Source organism: Euleptes europaea, chromosome 3 (assembly GCF_029931775.1).
Source record: "Euleptes europaea isolate rEulEur1 chromosome 3, rEulEur1.hap1, whole genome shotgun sequence".
In the NCBI taxonomy this organism is placed as follows: Eukaryota; Metazoa; Chordata; class Lepidosauria; order Squamata; family Sphaerodactylidae; genus Euleptes; species Euleptes europaea.
Genome location: NC_079314.1, coordinates 60,166,093 through 60,185,641, shown reverse-complemented (window position 1 = coordinate 60,185,641; position 19,549 = coordinate 60,166,093). Strand labels below are relative to the sequence as shown.

Sequence of the window (19,549 nt, the reverse complement as noted above, 5' to 3'; positions counted from 1 at the left end):
TGGATTAACTCTCTCTTGTATATTGTAAGAGCAATTAAAACATAGCTAAAGGGTGGAACTTTCCCACTATTTAAATGCACACTTTTTTGTGGAATGATAATCTAATTCAGTAACACTGGTTGTGCTTAAGGAGGCGGAGTGATAATTATTCAGGAGCATGAGTGCAATCTAAGTAATTTGAAGTGCAGTCCTAAGAACTCTTTCATGGGAGTAAACCCCAATGAACAAAACATGCTTAGGATTGCTCTCTTGGGATCCTGCGTTTCCTTTGCTAAGATAAGGAAGTACAGTCTTACTAGAAGTTCATTTTTGTTTACATGAAGCTGGGAATCCAGTGCTCAAGAATTACCAAAATTGTTGATCTGAGGGTCTGCTTAGTTTATTTTCCATTCTCAGTATCATAGCCTTTCTAGTAATTCAGAGTTACATGGAGATTTCTATGGAGTCAGCTTTCATTGGGGGGGGGGAGTAACTTTCTAGCCCATGGAAATGTGAAAGTTAAAGTCAGTTATTCTTGTAAATTGCACTGAAACTGTAAGGTATGGAATATAGTAATGCAAACCACCACCACTACCCCATTAAGCAAGTTCAAATGGGAAACAGGATACTAAAGAATAACAAATTCTTGAATATTTGGGTTACATTTCTAGTACATACAGATCTCTTGCATTATTTACAAATCTTTGCCCTACTTGTCTGGAAGCTCGAGGTCACTTATAATACTGCCATAAAATGCAGAAGTCAACAATAAAACAGAGGTAGATGTTGTATGAATATTAAATATTCCTATATATATTAAATAGTCCTATATATTGCATTGCAAGTTTTTTCTGCTTTTCTCTGTATTAACTTAAATGGAAGTATCTTCACACAACGCATAGTTAAATTGTGGAACTCCCTGCCCCAGGATGTGGTGATGGCTGCCAACTTGGAAGGCTTTAAGAGGGGAGTGGACATGTTCATGGAGGAGAGGGCTATTCATGGCTACTAGTAAAAATGGATATTAGTCAGAATGCATACCTGTGTCAGGAGCAGGCCATGAGGATGGTATGTGGTAGTGTTGTGCTGCTTCCAGGTGCTGTTGTGCTATTCTGTCCAAGGCCAGTCTAAGCCCCGTGTTTAGTCTTCATAGATTCCCATACTGTGGGAATCTCCGAGTGCTCTTTCCTGCCTGTTGGAGGGGTGTGTGTGTTTGCCTGGGTAACCGGTTATCTCCTTTTGCTCTCCCATATATGCTATGTGCCTTGCCTTTGACCTTTACTAGTGTCCTTTTGAATATGGCTTCTGAAACCTGTCGATTCTAACCAATACAACTACTTTCATGGATTTGCCGTCTGCTGAAATCTGTTTATGGGTTTGCCGCAGGGCTAGAGCTTACAACCTGTTCTCTCCAGGATCAGAGGAGCATGCCTATTATATTAGGTGCTGTGGAACACAGGCAGGACAATGCTGCTGCAGTCATCTTGTTTGTGGGCTTCCTAGAGGCACCTGGTTGGCCATTGCTGGACCTTGGTCTGATCAAGCATGGCCTTTTTATGTTCTTATACCAATCAAATCCTAAATCAGTGTTAGTGCAACACCACTTGATCAGTCAAAAGCCTGCTGAAATAAAACTGCTTTACCCAGCTAAAATGTATTTGGGGAGAGAGCTTAGGCTGAAAGAATTGGGAGCAGCCACTGTGAATGATGACCAAGCCTTCATTGCTTAGTCCAGCTGAAAAGAAAATACCAACAAGACCAGCTGTTCAGTTAAATAAAAGACAAACATGGCTAGACCGGAACCATCTATCCGGATATACTTGCTATGTGACAGTAGATAATAAATGAGAAACCATGAAAAAAAACTATACCCATGGAAGAATTAACTCATAGTTATTGCTATTGTTGAGTTTAATAGGCTTGGCAAAGGTGGTGATTTGAGTCACGGAATTCTGCCAGTCTGATGCAGTGTCTTTACATTTGTTTTAGTATATATCTTGTTATACAGTCTATAGTGGATGAAATTTTCAAGTGTTCAACAAAAATAAAGTAAAAATAATTAACCTAGACTATCAGTGATTATTATTGAAAAAAATTGTCAGAAGTTTTCACTTTTTCTGTCCTTACAGGAGGTTACTAAAGCTGTGCAGCCTCTTCTACTGGGAAGAATAATAGCTTCCTATGATCCTTCCAATAAACTCGAACGATCAATAGCTTACTACTTAGCCATAGGACTCTGCCTTCTCTTCATAGTTCGGACGTTACTTCTTCATCCAGCTATATTTGGCCTCCATCACATTGGAATGCAAATTAGGATAGCCATGTTTAGCTTAATTTATAAAAAGGTAAGGTTTTTTTTAAACTAGTGCATGGGAGACTTATAAAAAGTAACTATAGATTGCTATTGTGGTCTAGTCCATGTAAGATCCACTCAGTCTTAAGATGTGTTTCTTTGCCCTTTAGGATTTTTTAAAAAATATTTTATTTTGTAGTTTGTTTTAATCTGTTGGGTTATTGTATTGTGCTTTGCAGAGCTTTACCAGAAAAGTGTTGCACTGATTTTTTTTTAAAAAATGAACTAAGTTAATACTTGATGTGGTTATTTGACAGAAATTCTTTCATGTAAAGTCCACCTTAATGATAGTGTTAGAAAAATCATGTACTTTTCTTGCAAGATTTTGTCATTGCCTTTTCACTTTCACCAGTAAATTTGTCTAGTATTATGATAAATCATACACTGATATATCATACACTGCCATATATTCAATGTAAAATGAACAAGATTTCTCAGAGGGAACATCAAGCTTATTTGGTGGAATATGCTTATATGATTCTTACGTGAGAATTTCAGATATCTATTTTCACTGCAACAGTTTGCTTTACATATACAGAGCAATCCTAAATGCAGTGCAATCCTTCTAATGGATTTAGAAGGGTATAATTCCATTTAGGATTGCATTGTTAATCTATTGTAGCAGCAGATGCACTCTAACAGCCCATTCCTGAGCCATGCCGCGGCCGGGGGTGGCATGGTCAAGGCACTGCTGTGGTACCACCAAAGAGATTTCCTGGCTGCTGCAAGGCTAAAAATTATTTAAAACAAAACAAAAAATAAAAAATGCGGGGGGTGGGGGAGCCACATTGAAAACAGCAATGCTGCACCAAGAAAAACCTGGTGCAGCAACTCTGTTGCTGGAGGGGGCGTTCCCGGGCTGGAGGGGCTTAGAAAGTTGACTACAGTCAGCTCCACCCCTGGGAACACCCACACCCACCCACACATGCAGGTGCCGCATTTCTCTTCTGGGATTTAGGTCCTGGAGAGACTGTGGCATTGGAAGAGCACTGTGCAGCTCCGCAGCGCCCAGGTGCTGATGGAAGTGCCCCCACCACCAGCATAAGTACCTCTTATTCCGTGAGAAGAAAGCACTTCCACTGGTGGCAGGGTCACGCCACCTCCACTACACTTTCAGCCCCATCCTCAGGAATGGGCTGTAAGAGTCATTATTTGCAATGTGGCTAATGAATATAATAAAACAAAGGATTATAGAGTTAATAATTTTTGTGTGTGGGCACAAAGTATAGCATAAGACAATTAATGTTCTTATTCAGTTGGCAACTAATAGAGTTTATTTGATGATAACTGTCTTAACGTTTTAATTTCTTCTGTTTGATTGCTTTACGTGGCTATTTGTTTTCTTTTACAGACCTTAAAATTGTCAAGCAGAGTCCTAGATAAAATAAGCACTGGACAGCTCGTTAGCCTTCTTTCAAACAATCTGAACAAATTTGATGAAGTATGTTGGTGCTAATTTAATCACATGTTTATTGCATTGCTTTAAAAAGAACAGGTATCTACAGATTTCATAATGTTAAAAAGTGCTCTGCATCTGCAGAACAATGTTAATTGGCTGCAATGAATAGTTCTGGAATTTTGTGTCTTGTGCTAATGACACCCTCCCTTCAAAACACCCCTTGCACTATTAGGGTATGCTAACAGAGGTTCTAGTTACGCACTACTTGATTTCTTTCTTCTTCCCCAATATCTAAACTCTTCAGATTCTAGCTTGTTTATTTATTTGCTTAAAATATTTATATCCCACCAGTCCTGCTGCTGGACATGGCTGATAAAACAATTAAGAAAATCTGACAGAAGTATAGGCAATAGCCAGTTCCCAGTATTCTGTGCAAGGTTCTTAATCACACATCCAGAACCTGTGAATATTTGCGGTTCGTGTTGTTGAAATAACTAGGCTCTTAGAAAGGACCTCTTCCTGAGAAGTGGTATGTTATCTTATTCAGCCGTTTATCCAGTAAGCAGGAATCACATTGCTCACCTAATGCAAGCTTTTTAGTGAAATGCACCAAATTATTTATAAACAGTGGCTTACTCTCTTTTATATCAAAAACACATTTACATCACATAATACATACTTGTATTATGGTTACAAAGTCTTAAAACATTATATAAAGTTAGCATCAGTCTTAAATGTGTATACATAGCAAGCAATCTTTAGCAATCTTAAACAATCTTTAACAGTCTCTATGTTTCTCTATATGAGAGTTCAAACCTTAAACCTGTAATATTATTTCATTCAGGAATATATCAGGTACAGAAATATTATAGAATATGGTTCATTCAATTCAAATCATGTAGAATATCATAACATCTTAATAGATTATACCTCATCATGTCATCTGTACACCTTCTTTACCTATCTGTAAGGTTCTGAAAGGATCTTATGTTAAAGATATTTAAACCCTTTGTATTACAAGATCTTTACTTAGTTTACTCATTTCCAAACTTCTCCAGCTTAAAGCGAAGCTTAGGGAGATTTGTGAAGCTCTCCTGTATTTACATGTCATTGCAGAGCATATCTTAGAGTTCTAAGCAAATATTAGAGTTCTATGTTGCATAGTTCTATGTAAAAGTTGTTATTATATTAAAGCATATTTTCAGTCTATGCCAAGACCGAGTCCATGAAATTATAGAAATCTCTTAGTGTTCTTAGCCCATGAAAAGGCCTCTGATTTAAGATCAGGAATATCTATAGCTGTGTCTGAATCAGACAACAATGCAAAGCTTCTGTGAAAGCCAATTAATACACTATGTGTTAGCTCTAAGCTATTTAAATTGTCCTTCTCTGATAATGCCAATTTCAGAGAGAATTGTACCTATAGTTCAAGGTAAGAGCTTTTGCTCTGTGTAAGCAGTGTTACAGACTACAGAGGCATTCCTGTTAGTTAGGAAGAACTCTGGCTTCTGCTCTGAGGAGGTTCAGAAGTCCCTCTGTTTATTAGAGGAGCTTTCTGACACAATCCCAGAGAAATATCTTTTAGTCCTGTGTTCAGGAGTCTTTACAATATTCATGCTTGTAACAACATAGAAGCCAAACAGACCAGATAGACCTTTGTGAGACCACATCAATCCTTCTTAGAATAAATGGGCTTTCAGTGTTCCAAATATGGAAAAGGTCCAAACTCAAAGACTCCCACTCTAAGGTTGGTGGGAATTCTAAGAGCCTCCACCCCATTCATAGAATGGAGACACTTCAGACATCACTTCAGACATCCAGCCTCAACGAGTACTGAATATACTGAAATGGATCTCCTCCAAAAGGAGTTTCCAGCTCAAAAGCCTCACAAGAAGACTGTAAATGTCTTAGAATTCTTTCTAAGAAAAGGACTTCAGAGCTTTAGTCCACGCAAGAATCGAAGCTCAGAGTCTAGGTTTTACATCCCTTGGAGGGGATGGAGAGTGTTCCATGTCAAGTTAATGTGTGTCTTAACTTGCCAGGAAAGTTCTCTAACTTTCAGAGGGCAAGTGCTGTCCTTTTATCTCATTCATAATCTAAGATTTCTGAGATACGACTGGTAAACATTTCAGTATGGTAATTGTATCACAGTATATAAATTTCAGCACTGAACATAAATTACCATTCAGTAGGTTTTCCCAGCAAGGAAGGATTTTATGCTTCCTCGTTATCTTCAAGGTCAGTCAGACTAGGCATTTTACTTCATACAGCTAAAAACCATTCTATTTACTCCGTTATACTTCATATGGGGTTCAGAAATGGTGGAATTATACCTTATCTTGCTCATCTTTACACCTAGGCCCATGACATGATGACAGTATACACTTTTAACCTGTGTGTAATGCTCAAGACATACCTTGTTCTCTACATTCCATCATAATTTAGAATGCCTAACAATGTGTCGGTAATAGCATTTTTCTGGTGATTTAATACTACATGTGATGTGCCTACCAATGTGACTTTGAAAGATAGACAGCAGCAGCAGCACCATGTATCACAGCCAGCCTAGTACTTAGCTGTGTAGGGCGCTCCCAGGCCAGACACTGGGCCCCATTGCCTGGAAACCTCAGGCACCCATAAGAAGCAAATAGGAAGAAGACACAAACCCAACTTTGGATGGAAATGGCCACAACTTTATTGATTGCAGCATCAAGGCATTGGCAAAGCATGGGGGCATTATCCTTTCATCGACCCGCCACATCTGCGGGTCAGTGCACCACTCCCAGCCTGAATGCTGGGACCAGCTTGAGGCGGCAGTTCCTGGGACACACGAGGACGGCAGCCAGCTGTGTGGTCCCCTGCCACTTGGTGGGAGGCCATCCTGACAGCCCCAACGGCAAGGCATGCCCCCTGACTGCCCCGAGTCAGGCTTGTCCCTGGCAGCCCCCCCCCCCGGCTTGGCATGTCCCCTTCCGGCCTCCCCCCAAATCCCTTCGTGGGATCCTCCATGCGGGGAAAAGAGGGCACGCAGGCCGGCTTCCCCCCCAAACTGGATCCAGCCCCGATGCCAAACCGCCAAAGTTGTGACAAATAGACATAACAAAACAAACATATACAGTGGTGGGCGGGTGGGACAGACGGAAGCCGACTGAGAGCCCAAGCAGGCAAGGCCTCCTTATATGCAGGGAAGCTAGACCTGAGTGGAAACACCCAGCTTCGGCTTCCAGGAGGCCTGCCCCCTGGGAGCCTCGATCCTGATTGGCTCATTCAAATCAAGGCTCCCAGCCAAACTGGCAGTCATGCGGCAAAGCACACGGCGTCAGGCCGAAATGCTGCATTGCTTCGCTGCCGGCTGCCCGAGCAGCCCTGGGAGAGCCCAGCTCCGGCCAGCAGCCCCGGGCTCCCTGCTCCAATGGCTACCGGGCTCGCCCTGGACTCCAGCTCACTCTCGCCCTCCCCAGCACAGGCAGGCAAACTGGGGCTCTGCAAGGTGAGTCGGAGCCGTGCTTCCCTAAGGCTAGGGCTGATGCACTGGATACCCTCCTAGGAGAGTTGTGCCCATGAGAACAATCCCATATGTGAGGCTGTCCTTGAAGGTGGGAACTATCTGGAAAACTGTGGTTGGGATTTCCCCACTTGCTATTCGTATTTTCCTGCACAGTCCTGCCTCTTCTAGGCCTAATCCTTACTTGTTTATTGCTGTTGTAACACTGTGCTTTAATCTCCACAGCCAAAATCTACAAGTTTTTGCCCCCCATCCCATATAACAAACAGTTTGCAAATATTGCTAGGTGCTCACAATCATAAAACCACTGGAAGAAACCTTGTTTTGCTGTTTGTAGAAATCTTCCAGAGGAGTTAATGACTGATCTTCACTTGCTTCCATGTTGTTCAGCTTCAATGTTCAGTTGCTGTGATTTTTTCCCCCAGGGTTTAGCCTTGGCTCATTTTGTGTGGATTGCACCTTTACAAGTATTGCTGTTGATGGGGCTCCTCTGGGAAATGTTGGCGGCATCAGCATTTTGTGGACTTGGCTTTCTAATCCTTGTTGCCCTTTTCCAATCCTGGCTAGGACGAAGGATGATGAAATACAGGTGACAAAGCGGTTATTTCTTTCTTTAATGATATTGCTCACATGGCCAATTCGGCCCTGAACAACGTCACACTTAGATGTGGGTATTTCTTTTAAACATTAAGATTTTGCCATGCTTCTTGATTCTGGGTTCTGAGTAAAAAGGGTGAGAACCCTCGTATAAAATGGACTTTCGTATTGCCTGAAAATACAAGTTACAGACTGCAAGCAGAACCCATTATTTGATTGTGCAGCTACATACTGTAGTGCTGTTGGGCCATCAAACCAAAAGTAGTTATTACTATATATAATCTTTGGGATCCCACCCCCCCATTCTTAAACTCTTGGAAAATATGAAATCTTCCTGCAGACTCAGGTTTTGGCACTATTCTTCTGAATGTGATTTGGGGAAGTTATCTAGGTTTGAGAATATGCATACTTCCCATTTCTGGAGAATTCCAAATATTCATATTCAATTAAGCTTGCTACTTTTATATATGACCATTCTGCCAGTTCACTCAAGGTATTTGCCACATAAAATAAAGGGAGGTAGTGTAATAGACACAAAAGACCTTCTCAGACATTAAAATAACATGTTCTGGGAGTCTACCACAGGAACATACATATTTAACCTGTACACTCAGTTTTGGTACGTGACCACTGTTTTTTCACAATTCATGTTCACACATTACAAGTCAGTATGCACACAGTAAATATGCCTGTTGCTCTGTTCTTACAACATGGCATATGTCCTCATAGTGCACAGTTGGTAGGCACAGTTGGTACCAGGAGTACTGTAACATCTGTTCCTGTAACACTTGTAACATTTTAAAAGGATTGATAGAAGAGGGACATACTGTGTTTCATATACAGTGACCAGGTGGAATGGCCATTTCAGGAAAGGAAAGAGCCGATTGTTAGCTCATCTCAGCTAGGCTGATGGGGATGGCCTCAGTGTCCCACTTTTCCCGCTTTTCAACCAGGTTGAAAGCAGTGAAGGAAAGAATTCTGGGACAGGAAAAGGCAAATGGCAGTTAGTTCCCCCTGAGCCAGTGAATATTGACAACTGAGACATCCAAGTAGAATTAAAAACTGAAAAGCCTCAAATGTAAAGTTTTGCAAACATCTTCTGAAGAACAAAAATGTTCAAAAATGGGGGAAGGGACTGTTTGTCCCTATGAAAATTAAATGTTTGCAAGTTTGGATTTCTCTGATTTCTAGAAGGAAAACATGCCAAATTTAACTTTCCCAGTTTATCTGCAAACTAATAATTTAGGTTTATCATTATATAGAAGTAAAAACAGCACTCGAATACATAGAAACCAAATATTGTTGAAGGCTTTCACGGTCAGAGTTCATTGGTTCTTGTAGGTTATCCGGGCTGTGTGACCGTGGTCTTGGTATATTCTTTCCTGACGTTTCGCCAGCAGCTGTGGCAGGCATCTTCAGAGGAGTAACACTGAAGGACAGTGTCTCTCCACTGTCCTTCAGTGTTACTCCTCTGAAGATGCCTGCCATAGCTTCTGGCGAAACATCAGGAAAGAAAATACCAAGACCACGGTCACACAGCCCGGATAACCTACAAGAACCAATAGAAACCAAATATTTGGCTTTCACCTCTTCCAAGTTTTGGCCCCCATTGGCTGCATATGGATTCCAAAACACAGTGCTATAGAGAAAGCAGAAACTACAACAGGAAAAATTCAAGAGCTAAATACATCTTTCCCTTCTTAACTTTCTAACCAACTGTTCTTATTCATCCAATTCTCACTGTTTACTTCCTTCTTGCCAATAATGAGCAATTCCTTCTGTCATTATGTCTAACGTAAAAAATTTCTCCTTGGTCTTTTCACTCTGGGCATTTAAATTTCGTTTCAGCCAACCTTACGTTTTCTTCTTATGCAGAATCAAGGCTGAAAAGTATTAAATTTTCTCAGCATCTGAACTTTATGTGCTGATGTATCATTAGTACTAGTGGCTGCATCCCACAATAGATTTCTGCCAACTTGGAAGGCTTTAAGAGGAGAGTGGACATGTTCATGGAGGATAGGGCTATCCATGGTTACTAGTAAAAATGAATACTAGTCATGATGCATACCTATTCTCTGCAGTATCAAAGGAGCATGCCTATTATATTAGGGACTGTGAAACACTGGGAGGATAATGCTGCTGCAGTCATCTTGTTTGTGGGCTTCCTAGAGGCACCTGGTGGGCCACTATGTGAACAGACTGGTGGGCTTGACGGGCCTTGGTCTGATTCAGCGTGGCTTTTCTTATGTTATTAGATACACCATACAGATGCTATCATGATGAAGAGCAAAGCTAAATTTAATACTGTAACACTGTGCCCTATTATTTATCTATCACTTGCAGCTCCAAGTGGGAGTTCCCAATTCCACATTAGTGGAAGACGGGTTTCAGAACTTATGCTCTTGAGAGTGCACTGCAGAGTAAGATTCTTCCAGGTGCAGTGTTATGCAGATTTATTTTATTTATTTATTTCATTTTATACCCTGTACTCCCCTGGTAGGAGACAGGCTCAGGTTAAATTCAGGCTTAACTCCCACTGAAATAATGGGAATGGAAAATGCTTTGTTTTCACTGGATCATACCTTAAGAGTTTTTGGTGGCGATACCACATTGTCAATGCACCTTCATAGATGTTCAAATAACAGGGTACTACTGTCTGAGGTCCTGTTCAAATGCTGGCTTGCAAGTGTTTAGGATCATAGTGCTATTTCCAACTAGGTAACCCTTTGTATTACTCACTTCCTGACTTTAATGCTGAATTAGATCATTGTTATTAGCAGTGTAGCATTCTTTGGTAGTACAGTACTTAGTGGAGTTCCAGTGGGATAAACACTAAACATAACTGGGATTCTTTGTTTTGCAGAGATCAGAGAGCAGGAAAGATCAATGAGAGACTTGTGATTACATCGGAAATGATTGAGAATATACAGTCTGTCAAAGCCTACTGTTGGGAGAATGCAATGGAAAATATGATTGAAAATCTGCGACAGTGAGTATACACATTTGCTTCTGCAAGATCTTGCAGCTATACTTTATGCCTGTGGGTTTATTTGTGGGTTACGTTGATCAGTCAATCAAGGGCCAATGCTTCATTAAAAAAAATCATTTTAAAGATTCAAGGCAAATAGAATAAACCTTCCTAAAAACCAAAAGAATCTTTCTATTAGACACGTTTACTATTTAGGCAAAGGGTGTGGAAAAACTGCATCCCCCCTTACCCTTACAAGTCATATGTAACTGTTACATGGGACAAAGAGCAGGGACCTTGGATCCAACCTGTGTACTCCATAATGTGCGAAGAGAATGTATCTATAAAATATAATCCAATAAGCTCTGAAGCTGAGTTGCCACAGTATACTTGAATACCTTGCCCAGTTGAACAGTTGTCAAAAGCTGTTCAGAATGGTGGCATCAAATGACTGTTTCTGTAGACTAGCTTTGACACAGATCCTTGAAGAGCATGAAAATCAGTGTTTCTGTCACCCCTCGGATCAATGCCTCTTTGGCCAGACAAAGTAATTGGAAGAGTAAGGGTCAAGTGTTGAACAGAAGACTTCTCTTTGCTGAGACTGTAATCCATATCCTCAGGTTATAAACTGCAAACATTCAGTGAAATAGAACATGCAATGATTCTGAGAACATCTAGTGGTCTAAACAGTGCTATCCTAGCTCAGTTACACCCTTCTAAGGCTAATCCTTCAAAAGGATGTAACTGCTTACAAAGGCACTGTAACTGTATCTAACATGGTGTCTAAGTTGGAATGAATATGCAATGCAGTGGTAGCACAAAAGTATTTCTTCTTTGCCACCATCACCACCACCACAGAGTAGGCTCTAAAATTAGGTCTGTGTTTGGTCAGATTTGCCATGAGTCTTTTGACACTGTCATCCCTGTTGTTCTAATACAGTGGTCTTCAACCCATGGATCAGGATCCTCGGGTGGTTTATGGAGTCCCGCCTTCTGGGTCACAAGCCCCTCTAGTGTGATTCTTTTTTTGTTACTTTTGAAAGGAACTGCTGCTAGTATGCATGTGTAGGAAGCATGGACACCAACACTCGTTTTTCTCTTTATATGAACTCTAAGAGGAACTGTAGGTCAATGAGACAATGTCACTCAGCAGTGGATAGATTCCTCCATGCATCTGTCCCTTGGTTTGTTCCTTGCAATAGTAGACCTACTGGTGCTTGGTATGTTACTTGTTCCCAACTTTCTCAGTCTGCTAGTCATGGTCTTGGCCTTGACACCAGTGAGGTCATAACTCTGACTCCCCTCTTCCTGTCACTTGATTCTAATGTCATGTGCTCACAGCTCAGTTGGTGCTAGACCTGGAAAAGATGAAGACCACTGCTCTAACCAATGTGCCAACCATTTCATCACTCATTGTTTTTTAGAAAAACCAGTAAACTGAATATTCTCAATTTAAAACCAGTCATTATAAAATAATCATAAAATTAATAAAAATAGACAAAACAAGATCAGAAGCAGCATCAAAAGCTACAGGAACAAAAAGTCATAAAGTAATTTAAGTAAAAGCTCCAGAAAATAAAATTGTTGTCACTTCATGCCTAAATGATAGCATAGGCACCAATTAGAAATTTCCAGGAAAGTGGTCCAAAGACAGGTGACACTACAGAAAAGGTCCTGCTCCATGTTGGCACTTAAAAAATCTCCACAAGCAGGGATGAGTAGAGCCTCAGATAATGATGCAAGTGAATGGGCAGGTTCTTATGAAAGAACAGAGTCTGTCAGATAACCCATGGCATGGAAGCAGGATTTTGAATTGCATCTGAACAGAAACCTAAACATAGTACAGATATTTCCATACAGGAAAATATGTTTATTATTGTGGGTCCCTATTTAATAACACAGTTGCCATATTATGAACCAGCTGAAGTTTCCAAATACTTCTGAATTTAACCTGGTTGTTATCAAAACTGAGTTAATTTTGGGGAGGTAATCTGTTTCCAAGACGGGCCATATAGCTTGCTCACCCACAGAAGTTGGTGAAAGCTACTTATTGCCATGGCTGCCACTCCATCATCCATAATCATAGCCAGTCCTAAAACAAGTTTAGAGCATGTTCCTCAAAGGGAAATGGAGCCCTCTCCATCACTTTCCTAGTTAGGCAAATCTCACTAGTAGGACCTCAATCTTACATGAATTGAGCCTAAGTTAATTAGCCCTCAACAGTTCCATGCACTTGTGCAGCACATCTCACCTGTACTCATTAAAAAGGAGAAAGACTTCAGAACATAACACAACATAAGCCCTGCCTGGGTTGAGCAGACTAGTGGTCCATCAAACAGTGGCCAACCAGTTGTCCTGAAGGGTCAACCAACAAGGCACAAAGGCCAGACCCTACCCCTGATGCTGCCTTCTAGCACTGGTATTCAGAGGTTTACTATCTTGGAATGTAGAGGTTCTCTCTAGTCACCATGGCTAGTAGCCACTGATGGACCCATCCTCCATGAGGGAGTTAGTAGTCATTAATATGTTGATGGGATCCCAGCACAAACCTCTGGATGACCTCTTTTAATGGTTTTACGTAGACCTCAGATTAAATAATAAAGCCCTGTAGTACCCTACAGCACCACCTTCTGGAATCTATTCTCTAGGTAAGAGCAAAACCAGAATAAAGCCTAAATGATGTTTTACGATTTATTTCCTCATGTACCTACGGTTACTGTATGTTTTTCTTAATAAGTATTATCTTGTTTAGTATACAGAACTGATTGTGATACTGAATGTGTCACTTTAACTTTGCTTTTAAGAAACACAGCTTACGGGCTTTGTGCCCAGGTAGTGTATAAGTGATAAACAGAAGTAGTAAATAGTATCCACTCTGACACCATTTCAGGTAGAATTTAGTTAGGGGTCCATACGTATCACAAAGAAACATACTATATATGTTTGTGGTTCACTTTTTTTAAAAAAATTATTCAATAAAATTAACAATAGCAACAACAAAATCATATAGAAAAACATATAACAGTCTTCATAATTTAAAATACAATATATATATATATGTAAATTTAAGAAAACACAACCTGAATTTCTATATTACAGCTTCACGGTTAGTCCTCTATAAAATAGCTAGACTTTCATCGCAGAAAGTTGTCCTTTCCCACCCTTGATTATGATTTTCTATTTTAATTACATTTCGTAACCATAGCTCGTCTAGGTTCATTATATCACTATTTTTCTGATATGTTGTTAACTTAATTAATACATATATTTCTTTTACTTTAACTAACCATTCCTCTATCTTTGGAGTCGTTTTTTGTTTCCAATGTCTGGCAAAAGTCATTCTAGCAGCAGTTATCATGTGTAACCCCATACATCGTTTATCTTTAGTTAGGTTAGGGGCTAAATTTAACAAAAGTATCTCAGGTCTACATGGGATAACAATCTCCATTCCAACAGATAGATATTTTAGTATTTCAGTCCAGAATGTTATAGCTCTCTCACACTTCCACCACATATGAATGAAGTCTGTTTGTTTTTTATCGCAGTACCAGCAACTATCGTTCATTGATTTGTAGATTTTACTTATTCTAATTGGAGTTAAATGCCACATATATACCATCTTAATTAGATTTTCTCTTATTTGCAAGCTAACTGAGAAATCCAATTTCTTTGAGAAAATATATTCCCATTCTTGATTGCTCAATGGTTTATCTAAATAAATGTTCCATTTGTCCCTATAGCCTGATGTTGAATTTAAATTTTCTTTTACTAAAATTGCATATATATTTTTTCAGTTGAAACTTTATCTTGAAGCATTAATTTCTCAAACTCAGATTTTTCTCTAATTTCAGTTAATTCTTTTTCTTTTAAATTATTCCAATACTTTTTCATTTGTAAATATTCTATAAAGGTAATATTAACTTCTTTCTTATCCAAAATTTTTTCTAGAGGTTCTAAATTATTATTATTTTTAATCCAATAATGATAATCATTTTGTCTATCTGTCTTTATTCTGCGAGGGAGTTGGAATTCTGGATTCTTGGCTAAGATGTTCCAAAGGAAGGAAGACAGTGGGGAAATATCTGGGGCTAGTTTCTCTTTTAATACATCCCACTGTTTTAGAATGGTATTAATGCAGTTATTATCTTTATTATAAAAAAAATTCCTATCATTTTTTTTTTACCCATGGCCATCTATTTAGCAGAAATTTAACAAAATCTTGTTCAATTTTAATATAAGGTTCCTTTTCATCGTTTACTACCGATTTTAACCACTTTACCCTAGCTACCTGATAATATACTAGTAAATTTGGCATTCCTATCCCACCTTTGCCTTTAAGTTCATATAGATTGCTATTTCTGAATCTGTTTTTTTATTCTGCCAAATAAATCTATTACCGATCTTTTGCCATTCTTCAATCATTTTCTTTGGAATATCTACAAATAAGTTATTGAAAATAAAATTAATTTTTGGTAAGATTATCATTTTAATGAAATTGACTCGACCTAGAAGTGTGACATTTAGAGGAAGCCATTTTTGGACATATTCTTTTACCTCTTTAGCTATTTTCCCCCAATTTAAATTTAAACATTTAGTTCTATCTTTACTTAGCCAATTCACAGTGGGTAGCCGTGTTAGTCTGTCTGCAGTAGTAGAAAAGAGCAGGAGTCCAGTAGAACCTTAAAGACTAACAAAAATATTTTCTGGCAGGGTATGAGCTTAGCCAGATACCTAGATATTTAACATTTTCTGCTTTTCTTAGATCTTCGATGGGGTTCATGTTTTACTAGAATTTTTAAGTAGCCTGAAGAGCCAAATTTGTGTGAGAATTTCTGGAATATAAGCCTTTAAAATAAATAAAATGTTAGGTTTAGCCCATAGCAAATAATATAGCAAAGGAAGTGCAGCCAACATTTCGGTATTCCTTGGAAGCATAACTTTGAAGACCCTCATACAGTTAGTAGGATAGACCAGGAGTAAGACAAAGTATCATATCCAGACTCACTAATTTTCTCCTCAGTGTAGCAGTGGTTTCATATTATGAAATGAGAAGAAAGGGCAACAGGACACTGATTTATCCTGAGTTCAGTTTTTGTTATAAACTTGGGGAGACAGTTTCATATGCAAGGTACCTTATAACTGTGTTCAGCCATTATTGAACTATCAGTAATGAATTTTTCAGCTTAGTAATTATATTTTGTACTGTGAGAAATTATTAGACTCATTATTTATGATTTCATGACAGATGCCAGTCTCACCTGTTAGTAATTTCTTTCTAAGATGAGCACCCTGATTCTAAGCATGTTTATCTGATAACAAGTCTAGGAATCTGATCCTAAGCAAAGTTACACCATCCTAAGCTTGTTGACTTCAAATAAATTAGAATGGTACAATTCTACTTCGGATTGTTCTGTCAGTGATATTAGATACTCGCAGAAAATCATGCATGCAATCATAGCTAACACGTCTTCATCAAAATGTCTAATTTCTGACAAGGAACTGCTGATTTGGAACCCAACCTTTTGCATATATCCCATGTAACATTTATTCTTATAAAACAAACTTATTATTCAAGTCACATTTAATTGACTGAGTGAACTGTGAATTGGGATCAAATTTGTGCATTACACTCCAGCTGTCAACACGGGAAGTGTGATTTGCTGTTTTATTGCTCAGGCGCTGAGTTCTTTAACATACTTCCGTAATTCTTCAAAGTCTGATTTGGCATTAAGTATCTCATCCAGTCTCATCCCATACAATACAAAGGCCAGGATGTTCTCTCGAGACACATTTCCCCTTCCCAATACGCCCCTGATGATGCAAATTCACTGAATGATTAACCTTTTGCTGCCGTATTGTACTGGGGGAAAGGGTGCTCTGAAACTCAATCCACTTCAATTGCTTTAGTACTCTTCTGGAAGATTTCTTTCAGTCTGGTATAATATACTGATAAGGAGCTTCACAATTCCCCCAAGTGTTGCAGATAATATTTGCCTTGCCGTGAAACATGATTTTACAGATGCAAGGGCTTTGTTTTTCTTATAATTCCATTAGCTATGTGTTCATTTGGATTTTAACTTTCTTTTACATGTAGTTATTAATGTTATCTTCTCCTTCCCCTTTCTCTAGTTGTATAATTTATGCCTTTTTTGTGATTGAGTTGACCTCCCTAAATATGCAACCCGAAGACAAAGCTAATCAAAATGCTTAACTTGGTTTATTTGGATAATTTTTTAGCATTCTGTAGTTTAAGTTCAAAGACAGATGAAAATAAAGCACAATCAATTGCAGGAGAAAGAACCAGAAGAAGTGAGACGCTCTTGCCTCCTTTCCCCACCCCCAGTATACATCTTAGTATTACATCTTAGTCAGTCTTCACAGGAGATCATTTGTAATAGCAGGAGATCTCCAGCTAGTACCTGGAGGTTGGCAACCCTTGGTACTGATCAAGACTTCCATGTTTGCTTCAGTGAGGCAATACACTAGCTCTAAACACCTTTAAGGCTACCAATAATCATCCACCAATATACATTATCCTTGGAGCCAAGACCCTCAGTGGTAATACAGAAAAGCTTTTCTGCTGCAGATAATGGAGGAACAAAACTGGTTCTCTCTACACTCCTGAGAAAATGTTGTTTTATGGTAATAGAAATTGGCTTGTCATTTTAGGATTACAGATGCCTTTTCCCTGACTATAATGACCTCTACTTTTATTGGTTTTCTTTTTGACAGAAGTGAACTAAAGCTGACCCATAAGGCTGCTTATGTGCGATATTTCAATAGCTCAGCTTTCTTCTTCTCTGGATTTTTTGTGGTGTTTTTGGCTGTTCTTCCATTTGCACTGATCCATGGAATTATCCTAAGAAAAATATTTACCACAGTCTCCTTCTGCATTGTTCTTCGAATGGCAGTCACTAGACAGTTTCCTTGGGCTGTGCAGACATGGTATGATTCCCTTGGAGCAATAAACAAAATACAGGTACAATACATAAACCCAGTTCCTTCCAGGTATATACAGTAATCATTTGTAGTATATTATCTTACCAGTTTATCTCTGAACATACACACTATTTTATTTCACTTTATTAAACAGTATTTGTAGGACCAGTTTTGATGTATTACTTTGCTGTTGTTATGAGGGAAAGGGTACGCCAGTTTTCTGAGGGCATTGCTGACTTCAGCTGTAGTTGTCCAAATGTTTGTTCGGATGGCCTGTGAAAGATTAAATTCAATTTACTTTTGTACAAGTGTTTGGGAGACTGTGAGACTGCAACCTGAATCTAAACCACATTGTCTAGGCCAAAACTAGACCATAATATAACATTTTTAATTGATAGATCTCATTCATCAAAACCTGCATACAGGCCACAATCCAGCCACAATTAAACACTTTTAAGTCACAGTGATTTTAACTAGAAAGTAAAGCACATTGTTTAACTTTTGATTGGGCCCAAAGTACAATCTCAGTCCTTGCTTACCCTATAACATATAGCATCGTTTATTCTAACAGGGAGCTGGACACATTTTGTACAACTGAAAAATCTTTTTCAGTAGTAATTTTGTGTGTGTGCGTGCAACTGGGAATATCAGGTTTTAATAGCTAGTTTTTCCCCTTTAAAAATAGATGAGAAAATATCAGAAAATTGGTATTTCTTTCCTCAGTCCCTTTCCCCCCTTTCTGTCCCTTCTCCTTGGATTAACAAAAGTTCTTATATATATGCTCAAGAATTGTGTTTGTGAAAATGGCTGTACTAGGTGCAGAGAAAAATAAATAAATCTTGGAACTTGTAAGTGAACATTTCTTTAACAAATGTTTAATGTGCTTTCAGAATGTAGAGTTTTGTAATTTTTGAAGACTTGTTTTATCATATTCAGTGCTCATTATTTTTATTTTACTGAAAGAAAAAAGGGCAATGCCCAACAGTACCTTGCTAAATATAATTGACACATCTGATGGCTTAGACAGGAGTAACTCTGCATAGGACTGCAGTTTTGTTTCAGTGTGAATTACACCATACAACACTACGAACACAGAAGATTAAAATTGTTAAAAAGATGGTAGACTACCTTGTGTTGTTTAGGACATAGCCCTAAATGAGAATGTGGTATTGCCGGTGAAGTAATTATTGTTTTGATATGGTGTGGCATAAGGAAGAGAATGATGAATATGAAATACTTTGTGGTTTGTCATAATCCCTTAGCAATGCTGCTGTGTCAGTTTGCCAGATTACATTTACATGATGATCATGAAGTTTTAAGTATTTATTACTGCAAACACATCTGTGTATGATTAAGGTACTTTGCTGGGGGGGGGGGAAGTAAACTACCATAAAGTTGGTGCAAGTGTGCTGGATAGAGGGTAATACAGTCCTCACGACCTCGTTCCATCATTTGCATGGAGGAACAGTTTGTTTTAATGCTCTTCTATATCAATGTTCCTGTAATTTTGAAAATTCAAATAGGGCTAGTACTATCTTCCTTATGTGTAAGCTTTATACAGAGGGTCAAAGTCTGATATAAGGAAGTTTCCATGCAAGCAACCTGGATTTAGAGGTGGAGGTAGTTGAATCAGAAGACATGACTGTACTGTGTCAGCACCTCAACATTTCGATTGGTATCAGGTTCTGTGAAGTTAGACTTAGGTTCAGAAGCTTAAATTATCAGATGATGGGTCACAATGGGTAGCCGTGTTAGTCTGTCACTAGCAGTAGAAAAGGGTAGGAGTCCAGTAGCACCGTAAAGACTTAA

The 19,549-nt window shown here is 38.9% G+C and overlaps 1 protein-coding gene across 1 annotated transcript in view; it reads left to right on the top strand.

Annotated features, from left to right (window-relative positions):
- CFTR (CF transmembrane conductance regulator) overlaps positions 1-19,549 on the top strand; it is a 100,116-nt gene that overhangs the window by 30,939 nt on the left and 49,628 nt on the right. Inside the window, exons 4-8 of the mRNA XM_056846495.1 lie at positions 2,109-2,324; positions 3,684-3,773; positions 7,662-7,825; positions 10,697-10,822; positions 17,534-17,780. Of these exons, the coding sequence (XP_056702473.1) occupies positions 2,109-2,324; positions 3,684-3,773; positions 7,662-7,825; positions 10,697-10,822; positions 17,534-17,780 (843 nt within the window). The remainder of the gene's footprint in view (positions 1-2,108; positions 2,325-3,683; positions 3,774-7,661; positions 7,826-10,696; positions 10,823-17,533; positions 17,781-19,549) is intronic.